Raw genomic sequence first — 12600 nt, 5'->3', positions numbered from 1 at the left:
AAAAACCTATTGGCCTGGAATTATCTCTGAGTGTGTGTTCCTCATTTATTGCCTGTGTGTATGTACAACAAATGCTTAACACTACTCCTTTGATAAGCCTACTGCTCGACCACACTACCACAAAATAGAGCATTAGTATTATCTCTTTTTGCCACTATCTTACCTCTAAGGGGAACCCTTGGACTCTGTGCATACTATTCCTTACTTTGAAATAGTGCATACAGAGTCAACTTCCTACAAGCAAGAAAAAGGGCCAACAGTCGGACGACAGAAGATGCTCCTCCTACAGACAAAGAAAGTAAGAAAATAGATGCAGCCGGTAATAGTAGCTTCACACGCTGAAAATCATTGGAGGATAGCCAACTCACAGGCTCTTTTTGCTCTATTTACGATAGGGCCCACTGGGATGAGATGGAAGAACTCTTGCAGTACCATCCTCCAGAACACTAAAAGAGCGGACACCAGATAGTAAGTGAAGGGCAATCAATATCAAATAATGCTATTAGACCAGCTATGGATGCAGTTGATACAGCAGCCAGATCAATCAACACCAGTGTGCTTATTAGAACACCTGCCTGGTTAAGATGTTTAGGGTTCAAACCTGAAATACAACAGGCTGTGTTAAATATGCCCTTTGACAAACGACATCTGTTTGGCCCACAAGTTGATACAACCATAGACAAACTTAAAAAACAGCCAAAGCAATGGGTTTGTTATACACCACACCCAGTAGAGGTACGTTTCATAGACCACAGTATAGAGGAGGTTTCAAAACATCGGCCTCAGAAACCGCAACTTCCCAACAAAAACAATCCTCAAAATTCTACACAAAAGGATAGTATAGAGGATCCAACAATAGAGGAAGAGGTAAACCACCCACTTCCAGAGGTCCCTCTTAATCAAATAAACAGTGAATCTCTCACCATTCCCACAGAGCACACATCTCCTGTGGGAGGAAAACTGGTAACGTTCTTTCCACAGTGGCACAACATCACTACAGATCAATGGGTTTTGTCAATTATCCAACATGGTTACTGTCTAGAACTCATTTCCACACCACCAACTATTCTTCCTCGTTCACACAAACTTCCTCAGAAGCATCTCACTCTATTTAAACAAGAGGTACAATAACTACTGCTCAAAGGAGTCACAGGAACAGTGCCTGTATCCCAACAAGGATCAGGAGTATACTAACTATACTTCATATCAAAGAAAGATGGTTTTCTCAGACCAGTCTTAGATCTCAGACCCATAAATCTACATACTGTCAACACTTCCATATGGTCACTCTTCAGGACGTCATTCCCCTGTTAAAAAAAAAAACAATATTAAATGACAGTATTAGATCTCAAGGATGCTTATTTCCACATTCCCATACATCCAGCACATCGAAATATCTAAGATTCGTTGTAGCAGGAAAGCACTACCAGTTCAGAGTGCTACCATTTAGACTTACGACAGCACCAAATGTTTAGCGGTGGTTGCAGCATTCCTGAGGAGACCACACATACATGTCTTTCCATATCTGACGACTGGCTTATAAAAGCGAGTACACTTCAGATTTGTCAAGAACATACTCAATACATCAGAAACATCCTACACAATCTTGGATTCACCATATATTACCATAAATCTCACCTGCAACCATCACAGATACAATCATATTGAGGAGCATTGGCACACCCAAACCCAGTCAGGATTCGAGCATTTCACAATCTCATATCACAACTACAATACAACCAGACTTATACAGTAAAGTTGGGTATTAAACTATTAGAGATGATGGCTTAATACATAGCAATAGCACTCAATGCCAGACTCCACATGAGACCACTAAAACAATGTCTCTTTCAACAATGATCTCAGGCACACAGTCAAATTCAGGATCTAGTGTTGTTGGACTGCCAGACTCACCGCTCTCTTCACTGGTGTAATTCCACCAACCTATCAAAAGGGCAGCTCTTTCAGGACCCTGTGCCTCAGACCATAATCACAACAGATGCATCAATGATCGGTTGGGACCTCATCTCAACAACCTCACTATACAGGGGGAATGTGACTCAATCCAACAAACTTATCACATAAACCACATGGAATTGCTAGCAGTATTCCTAGCACTCTAAGCTTTTCAGACACAAATCACACACAAAAAAGTAATAATAAGGACAGACAATATGATCACAGTGTATTTTCTGCAAAAACAGGGGGCACACATTCATCACAGTTGTCCCTTCTAGCACAGACAAGTTGGAAATGGGCAATTCACAATTACTTTCTATTAGTGGCAGAGTGTATCCCAGGGATACACAATCAACTAGTGGACCTCTTAAGCAGGATGCAACAGGTGATTCAACAATACTTCTGAATGTGGGGAACAACAGAAATAGACCTTTTCGCCACAAAAGATTAAAAAAAAAAAATGACAAAGCTTCATATCCAGCTACCTACTCCCTCAATCCAAAGGCAATGCTGTATGGATGAACTGGTCCGGGATATTTACTTATGCTTTTCCACCGCTTCCACTAATTCCATTTCTGATCAAAAAGATTAAACAAACCTCACTCACCATGATACTCATAACTCCCATGTGGCACGTCAACATTGGTACACAACACTATTGGACCGGTTTGTAGTACCACATCACAAACTACCTAACAGACCAGACCTGTTGACTCATAGGTGAGGTCAAATCAGACATCCAAATCCCGGTATACTCAACCTGTCTATTTGGCTCCTGAAGTCAGAGTTCGGCTACTTACAACCTCCATCGGGATGTATGGATATTCTGAAAGAACACAGAAACCTACAACTAGACAATGTTATGCCACAAAATGGAAGCGTTTTGTCTATCGTCATTATGAAAACATTGACCCAATTAAAGCATCAGTATAGGATATTGTTTGCTATTTGGTACATTTACAAAAAGCAAACCTCGCATATTCCTCTGTTAGAATCCATTTAACAGCAATAGCTGCTTGCCTCCAAAACAGACAACATACTTGCATGTTTAGGATTCCTGTTATAAAGGCTTTTTTGGATGGTCTTAAAAGGGTTATTCCACCTAGAGCTCCACCAGCCCCTGTGTGGAATCTTAATATTGTACTCACCAGACTTATGGGGCCATATTTTGAACCATGCATTCTTGCCCTCTTCAGTTTTTATCATGGAAGGTTGCTTTTTTTTTTTTTTGTAGCAATCACGTCTTTAAGGAGAGTTAGTGAAATTCAAGCGTTCACTTTAAAGGAACCTTTCTTTCAAATTCACAAAAAGACAATAGTTCTTAGGACAAACCCCAAATTCCTACCAAAGGTGATTTAACCTTTTCATATCAGTCAGTCAGTGGAATTGCCAGTCTTCTTTCCATAGCCAGAGTCAGTTGCTAAAAGAGGTCTTCACACCCTTGATGTTAAAAGAGCTCTCATGTACTATATAGACAGAACAAAAGATTTCAAAAAATCCAACCGATTTTGTGGCATTTAAAAAACCTCACAAAGGTAATCCCATTTCAAAACATTTATTAGCACAATGGGTAGTCAAACGTATACAAACTGGCTATCTTAAAGCTAAGTAACCCCTTAAGCTCATTCCACTAGGAAGAAAAAGGCTTCAATGGCATTCTTAGGCAACATACCAGTGGCAGACATATGTAAAGCAGCCATGTGATCTACACCACACACATTTACTAAACACTACTGTGTGGATGTATTATCTTGCCAACAAGCAAATGTTGGACAGGCAGTGCTTAGAACACGGTTTCAAACTACTACAACTCCCAGGGGCAAGCCACCACTTATTTTCAGGAGGGGGCTGCTTCACAGTCTATGCAAAGCATGAGTATCTACAGCTACACATGCTATAGAACGGAAAATGTTACTTACCCAGTAGACATCTGTTTGGTGCATGAAGTGCTGTAGATTCACATGCACCCTCCCCCTGGAAGCCTGTGACTGTTACAGTAGCATATATTGTAATATGTATATACATTGCATGTGCATTTAATTTCTTTACTATTTATGTACATATACACTTGTACACTCTTTACTTCACCTTCCTGCGGGAAAACAGTCTAACAAAGGACTCGATCCCTATGCGCAGTATCACCGAGAGGAAGAGTCACTCAATCACGTTATTCGAAGAAAAACAACTTGTAACACTCCGAGCCCAACACTGGGTGGTGGACTTATGCAAAGCATATGAATCTGCAGCACTACATGCCACAAACAGATGTCTACTGGGTAAGTATTAAATACTTGCAGTTTCTGCAGCCCTTTAATCTGGAGGGCATAGTTACGTGTCTGTATGGTATGATGAGAATTAATAAATACATTTTATTGAATGGTCATAGTAAAAGGACTAGGAATGGAATTGAAATGTGAATTGAGAGAGACAGGCTGAGTAAGTAGAGAAAAGAAAGGGGGGGGTTGGAAGAAATGAGATAAAGAATGAAATATCTACTGCTTACTTTCTAATGTAAACTAAAGTTAAAAAAACAAAACAAAAACAAAAGAAAAACCTAACTTCTCACAGGATGGTAAAATCGGGCAGTATTTCATCATCTAAAGACCATACTATGCATTTAGATATTTTCTATTTTTCTGTTCTTGACTAAGGTGTTTCGAATTTCTACATTGCAGACTTTGTGGCAGTTACCCTTCTTCGTATAACCTCACGTTTCATTCATCACAGAATGTCATGCTTGTCAGTCTAGTCACCAATGCCAAGGGTCGTCATCCAGGATTCAAAGCTGAATTTATCCAAATCCCCAAAAAGATGGGTAAGGCCGTATATTTACATTGATTTCCTTTTCTTGTGTATGCCGACCTGTGTCACATGTTGATTTTATAATTCTATGCACTTTCACTTGCCTTCATCATAATATTTCTGAAATACAAGCTTTTGCTTCTGGTTAGGATTTCCTGTTCTGAGTTTATAACTTCTGCTGTTTTGTCGCCCTTTCTCTTTATTTTTACATCATTATTCAGGTATGTTTACTTTTCCTTTTTCCTGTATTATTAATTCTGTCTATTATTCTGACTTTATTGCTATCTCTCTGTGGTAATTTCATTTCTCTAACACTTTTGTGATTACTTTTTAGTTCTGGCTTACACACCACCCCCTTCTTCCTCATTTCACCCACCACCAGTCCCCCAACAGTAGCAGTTTAACAGCATCTTGTAATCTAAGAATGAAATCATAAATGAAAGACATGCCTATATATAGAGTGGCTTTGGGTGAACCCTTATCATGCATTGGTACTGTTCTTCTGTGATTCACGTTTTGCTTCCACTGCGTTAGTCCACTACAGCTGTTGGCTTGTTTGCACCGCAAATGATCACATTTCACCTGGTCAGATACACAGTCGCCTATAAATAAGTAGCTTCAGTGCTAGGGCTGGTGGGAAATAATTTGGCGATGCTTTTTTCTTTCCCTTCATCATCCTTTTTATTTGTAGTTATCCTTGTATGTTTAGATTATACCTTTAGGTTAAAGTAATTCAAAGCCAATAATACCTTTTAAGCAATTGGGAAATATTTTTACTGCACATTACTAGAAAATCTAAGGGTTTTAAGTACATCTGCCTGCTAGGAACCACCCGTGCTGCTGCATTAAAATATTATATGTGATAGTTTTTATTGAATTTTTACTTTAAATGTTTGATTGCATGCATCTGACCATCATGTTTAATGGTATGCACTTCTTTTGTGGCATATCCATGCAGTAAAAAATATATAACAGTCACACCAAAAATGTAAACTTCAAGCCGATTGGCTTTGCCAGTGCTTGTTTTTCCTATCACTATAGTGGCTTCTGTCACTCTGTTAAATGTTATTTCTTTCCTTCTCTTTCTTCAGTGCTTCATCTTTGGTGTTGGTTATTTGTTTTTTAATCTATGTATTGCTTCGTGTTTCCGCCTCATCTGATTGTCTTTATGTTGAATACTTTTGTTTTACTCTCTTACACATTGTTTATCTGTTAGTGATTTGACTTTTTCTCTCAATTGATTAAATTTTTCCTGAGGTGCTTTTGAATGGGATAAAATTAAAATGAAGAGTTAAGTTGTTAAGTTAACTCTACATTTTTATTTTCCCCCATTTCAGAGTGTCACATTTACAAATCACAAGACTTTTGCTCCTGATGGCCTGAAGACACTGCTATATTTATTCCTGAGAAATGGTAATTTTTGTAAAATGGAAGATTTTTAAAGTGCAGAAAAACGTTCACTATTATGAATATTTTTGTTGACATTTTTTCTGCACTTAAAATGTATCCCATCTAAAAAAAAAGGTTGTATTTTTGTATTATACATGTAGCATTGACACAAATTGCAAAAGGTATGTCCTGTGCCACAAGTACATACGACTGTCTCTCATTCACTTACCTGTACACACACACGCGCACATGCTAATTCATCCCCATAGACCATGCTCTTCCTGATGCACTTGGCAGCTTCGTTACAAAGCCCCTAGTTAAAGCATTTTGTTCAAACTGTAGATCTGGCTCTGTGAACATTAGGCTTAAAGCCAATTAAGATGGGCATTTAGGTGTATGGTAATAGTACACTAGTGGCTTGACCTTTAGTAGCTCACTGATCATACGCATCTCTCACTACAGAAAAGGTTGGGGACCTCTGGTGTAGCGTGCAGTGTCATAGAATGCAGTGCTGCAGATTAGATTAGGATGGCTTAGAGTGCAGTGGTGTATAGTAGAGTAGTGTGGGGTAGAGTGAATTGATAGAGTATAGAACCATCAAGTGAAGTGACAGAGTTGAGTGGTGCAGAGTAGAGTGCTGTGATGCACTGGCAAAGAGTGAAGTGATGCAGAGTAGAGTGCAGTGGAGTGGTGTAGAGTGGAGTGGGTGAAGTGGAGTGTGCATGGTATGGTAACATACTGCCATTACATGCAACACGTCTTTAGTTGAAATGACCATTTAATTTGCACATCTAATTTTACAGTATAGTAAAGATAGTGTCAAAGATGTCAGCTAGTGTATTGATTTGTGTTGATTGTATTAAAATATTTCCTTCCACCACACTTCAGAATCACCAAAAATGTGCTTCATTTGTGCTTTCCATACTCTGAAATATTTGTTGATTTACAGACATTTAAATTTAGTTTTGAGTTTGAAAACAAAAATAACATTGTACAGCACTCCCACAGTAGCCTGCCTGATTGTCATATACATTTTCTCACTTTGAAGTCAGAGAAAGGGCCTATTTACAGAAACTCAGTACTGGTGGAAGACTATACAGTAAATAGGGTTTGGGCAAGTGAAGTGACAAACTAAAGCTAGCCAGCTGAAAACAAATAAAGCCAGCAAATAGAAAGCAAGCAAGTATGGGGTACAAACTGAAAAGCCAATTGTAAACAATGGGCAAAATGCATTCCCAGGGAGGCTTTCCGAATGTCCCCAAGGGTTGTTAGCAAACCGCTTCAGCCTAAAAAGTAGAACACTTTCAGCACTTTTTCAAAGATTGCTTGTTATTCCTGGAAATTGTATCAAGCAGCCTTGATATTCATCTTTTACAATGTCTTGGGAGACTGGCACATTATTTCCGCTTGTGATGCAGACTTCCTCATTTACATTTGAACCAACAAATTGTGAGAAAGTAGCCTCTTTATAGCATGGATCCCCCACTTTTGGCCTGTTGGTGAGTGTGTGTCAGTGTGTTTTTACTGTCTCACTGGGATCCTGCTAGCCGGGACTCCAGTGCTTATAGTTTGTGGCTTAATGTGTGTGTTGTAGGTAGTGCTTAACTGTGTCACTAAAGTTCTGCTAACTAGAACTCTAGTGCTTTTGCTTTCTCTGTTTCCGAATTAGTCACTATGGTTTAGTGACTTCCTTTACCAATTCCAATAGGCGCACTGCCCCCCCCCCCCCCTTATAAGTCCCTAGTGTATGGTACCTAGGTATCCAGGGCATTGTGGATCCAGGAGATCCTTATAGGCTGCAGCATTTTTTTGCCACCCATAAGGAGTTCAGACAAAACCTTTCACAGGACTGCCATTGCAGCCTGCATGAAATAGTGCACACACTATTTCACAGCTATTTTAACTGCACTTAAGTAACTTATAAGTCACATATATGTCTAACCTTCATTTAATGGAGGCTAGGTGCAAAGTAAGTTACTGTGTGTGAGGGCACTCTTGCACTAGCAAAAGTGCCACCATGCTGTCCAGGGCCAGTTCCCCAGACTTCGTGAGTGTGGGGATACCATTACTGGTGTGCACCACATATAGGTCAATACCTATATATAGCTTCACAATGGTAACTACAAATATGGCCATGTAAGGTGTCTACGATCATGGAATTCCCCCCCCCATTCCAAATCTGGTATGGGGGGCCAATCCCATGCATCCTAGGGGCTCCGCCATGGACCCCCAGTACTGCCAAACCAGCTCTTTGAGGCTTGCACTGGAGCTGCTGCCACCTCAGACAGGGTTCTGCCCTCCTGGGGGCTGAGCAGCTCAGTTCTAGGAAGGCAGAACAATGAATTTCCTTTGGGAGGAGGGTGTTACACCCTCTCCCTTTGGAAATAGGTGTTACAGGTTTAGGAGGGGTAGCCTCCCAGGGCCTCTGGAAATGCTTTAAAGGGCGCAGATGGTGCACTCCTTCCATAAGCCAGTCTACACCGTTCCAGAGACCCCCAGTCCCTGCTCTGGCACGAAACTGGACAAAGGAAAAGGGGTGTGACCATTCCCCTGTCCATCACCGCCCCCAGGGGTGGTGATCAGAGCTCTTCCAGTGTGTCCCTGGTGTTAGCCATCTTGTTTTCCAAGGTGTGGGGACACTCTGGAGGCCTCAGAGTGGCCAGTGCCAGCAGGTGATGTCAGAGACCTCTCCTGATACGTGCATACCTTATTAGGTAGCCAATTCCTTTCTCAGGGCTATCTAGGGTCTTTCCTGTGGATTCCTCTTCAGATTCAGCTTGCAGGTTTCCATCAGGAATCTTCTGCAACTCCTGCTTCTTCCTCTGACCTCGGATCAACCGCAGACTGCTCCAGGAACCGCTGTAACTGCAACAAAGTATCCAGAAGGGCTACTTCGACTCTGGAATTTCAGCTCCAGCCAGCAACTGCAACAGTTTCCATGGTGTGCACACTCTGAGGACTCCCTGTCTTCACCCTGCACCAGAAGGCCCGAAGAAATCTCATGTGGAGTGGCAAAGTCACTCCCTTGCTCCAGCAGACACCTTCTGTGCACCTCATCATCTTCACCTCCTGAAGCCTCTGTGCACTATTTGCAAGAATCCTTCATGCGCAGCCTGGCCCAAGTCCCCAGCACTCTATCCTGCGACGCTCAACTCGCTGAGTTGTTCTCCTGCGGTGTGGGACCTTCTTTTGTAGTGCTGCAGCAACCGCAATTTGCACCAACTTTTTCCCCGAGTCCTGGGACCTCCATGGGTTCCCTCCAGTGTTGGGAGCCCCCTCTGCCTCCTCAGACCGAGTTGAGGCCCCCAGGTCCCTCCTGGGTCCAGGCAGCACCATTTTGTCACAAACCACGACATTGCTTGAACCAAGCCTTGTTGGACGAATCCAGCGCTGCAACCTGCCTGCATCCAACATCTCCACATGTGACATCCTTTGCATCATGCGGAAACCCGCAGCCATCTATATTGGTGCTCTTTTGAAGACTTCTTCCAACCGGAGCATCCTCTTTTGCACCATCTTCTTGTTTGCACTATCCTATGACTATTTACTTACCCGATTTTGGTGTCTAGTGTACATATTGTGTATAATACTTACCTCCAGAAGTACTATTGACTCTAAGATATTTTTGGCCTTGGTAATGCGGAGTATTGTCTTTTATTGTGTATAAGTACTGTGTAACTATAGTGGTTTTGCAGGAGCTTTGTATGTCTCCTAGTTCAGCCTAAGCTGCTCTGCTACAACTACCTCTATCAGCCTAAGCTGCTCGAACATTTCACTAATAAGGGATAACTGGACCTGGTCTAAGGTGTAAGTACCTAAGCTACCCACTACATACCAGGCCAGCTTCCTACACAAATACAGCAAACATGAGGAAAATGAGGAAAAGTGTGTTAGGGCTTTTCTCTTTTTACATACCCACAGGTTAATGGGTGTTGAGACCTGGCACAGATCTCATTCTGGTGTGAACGTTGAGGAAAATTACTTTTTACTTTGCTCTTTTTTTTCGCACATTTTCCTTTAGTCTCTGATTTATGCTTTTCAGAATCGGTCACTGCTAGGTTGGAGAAGATATTTTTATTCCACCCGGTTTGAGGGGGTGGTTTCCCTTAATGTCATATTATTGTGATTTACAGGTGTGGTTAGCAAGCTATGGCACTAGATATTAGTTTTGTTAACTTTTTAAAAACCAAAAAATAATGTACTTTGGATGACTATTTTCAGTTTACTTTTGAGTTTATCTTGAGTTGGGGGTGCATTAGAAATTGCTTCCGTGGCTGGCTGCTACCAAAGCAAGAAGATGGCAGCTGCGAAGTACTGAGGTAACAATTCACACTTTAGATGCTCTGCCTTGCGTTGGGGGTGTAGGCTGTGGGGTCTGCTACACTGCCCTGGCACTTTCCCCAAAGGTGCGTGTGGTGTGCCAGGAAGGGATGATGAAGAGATGCATGTCTTCCTGCATCCATGCACCAGGAAAAACTAAAATAAAACTGAAAAATACCTGAAGCATGCACAAGTCGCATGCATCCAGGGAACTGCGCTGATGCTATCCGTAAACCATGTGCTGTAATGTGGCCCAATAAACATGCAAGAACACTGCATCTCTCTCTAAAATGCAGTTTTCTTCAAATTTTAGACAACTTGTTGTGTGCTCATAAGGAATAATAACAATGAGTAAAAATGTATAAATGACCCCATGGGGAGAAACTCTGTTCAGTACATCCTCTTCTCACAATGGAAGCAGAGATAATTCAGCTCTTTTTTTCATACTGTTGGGAAAGGATCAGGTAGATATTTATGATGCTTCAGAAACTCACATTTTGCGGGCACTCCTAAACAGACATGATAAACCTTGGCTTATTCCTCTCACTTATATCCCCTTGGAATGGGGTTTTGCTTCTGTCTCATTCAGTGCACATTGTCATGCATAAATGGAGCCGTTTAAGTTGTAAAAGTACATTTACAGCTGTAAATGGCTTTATGAATCTGGTCTCTGAAAAATGTTAGACTGTTGCTGATGAAATGCGTATGTATTGAAATTTAATGTCCAGGGCATTGATAACATTGACCGTAGGCCAATATTCATATATTCTGTCTTTTTTTTTGCACATTTCAAAATCTAAGTGAGCACTATTAAATCTCAACAAGTGTTTTGCTGTGACCTAACAAGGAATGCTTATGACTGTGGCATAGCTTTACAGAGTCTGATTATATTACTGGGTGGGCCATTTATTGGTAGTGAATGATGCAATTTTTGCCCAGAGCTCCTCCCCCTGACACTCACCCCTCCCCCACCCTTGGTACGAACCCACTAGGTTGGCAGATAGATGAACTATGGGCTGAGTGGTTACCTTTGCCAACTACACGCTGCTGACCATTGGGTCCCACAGCCTAACCAAATCTGTCAATTAATACATGGAAAAAAGCCACACAGTGGCTGGGGGAGGGTGGGGGGAGGGGGGAGGGGGCGAGTACCCCTTGAACCTCACCGGAGGTAATCTGATATTTTGGCATATTTAAAGATGAAGTGGCGGAGACAGTGGGACATACTGGTAATATCCCAGTTGGGCAATGTGTGGGACTCCCAAGGACTTCTCTTATTTGAGAAATGGCAAGGCCAATATGATGTAGGGTAAAATCAGCATTATTACAATGATGTAGAGGTTGCTGTATTTATTGTTCATACTGATGAAAAGATTTATTAAAAATGGCTAACAAATATTGTGTACATACCATGTGTGGCTGTAGAACCATATGCTCTGCTTACCCGTGCCATTTAGTGTTGGGCTCAGACATTTGCAACTTGTTGTTCTTTGAAGAAGTCTTTCGATTCACATGGTATAGTGACTCCTCCTGTGGCTCGTAATGCGCATGGGCAGCGGCTCCACTGTTAGATTATTTTCTGCCATCAAGTTATGACATGTACCGATTGGGCTCAGTGTTTGGCTCCCAATACTGTATTCTACCAGGCCTCTTCTACTTTGTCTGTGGTTGCTTCATACAGGTTTTCTATGCAGTTCTGCCTCACCACTACTGACATTATTCCGACACTTGCATAAACCTTGACTCATTCAGCCAGGTCATCAGCCCCTTCTCGGTGTCTTCCGGTCCTTGTCACCTCTGCCTTCTGTTCGATTCAAAGGACAACTTTGAAGTATTGTTCCCACATTGTCACTCCAGGTTCTCTTGTACTGATCACCACCAGGTATGCCTCTGCTTTTTCCCCCGAGGATTGCAAAACCACTTGCCAGGCCTGCCTCATCTTCCAATCAAGTAAACCCTTCAATACTGACTCAAGCAGAGGGGGCCCCAGCAGAGGATGCCAAGACAGGATGATGACAACACACCCGACATCTTGGGGTGAGAGTGACATCTGAAGAAAGTAGCCCTCTCCAAGTAACAAGTACTAAAATCCACTTGTACACTGGCTGAATCCAACATTGAGGAAAATCC

At 41.8% G+C, this 12600-nt stretch overlaps 1 protein-coding gene across 2 annotated transcripts in view; it reads left to right on the top strand.

The window, feature by feature from the left end:
• Positions 1-12600, top strand: part of ST14 (ST14 transmembrane serine protease matriptase) — a 320066-nt gene that overhangs the window by 162859 nt on the left and 144607 nt on the right. For both annotated transcript variants that reach the window (XM_069224467.1, XM_069224468.1), the window contains exon 8: positions 4635-4774. In XM_069224467.1, the coding sequence (XP_069080568.1) occupies positions 4635-4774 (140 nt within the window). The remainder of the gene's footprint in view (positions 1-4634; positions 4775-12600) is intronic.

The sequence above is a fragment of the Pleurodeles waltl genome, chromosome 3_1 (assembly GCF_031143425.1).
Source record: "Pleurodeles waltl isolate 20211129_DDA chromosome 3_1, aPleWal1.hap1.20221129, whole genome shotgun sequence".
NCBI classification, from domain to species: Eukaryota; Metazoa; Chordata; class Amphibia; order Caudata; family Salamandridae; genus Pleurodeles; species Pleurodeles waltl.
Note: the sequence above shows the minus strand (reverse complement) of the source record. Positions and strands in the feature narration are given on the sequence as shown.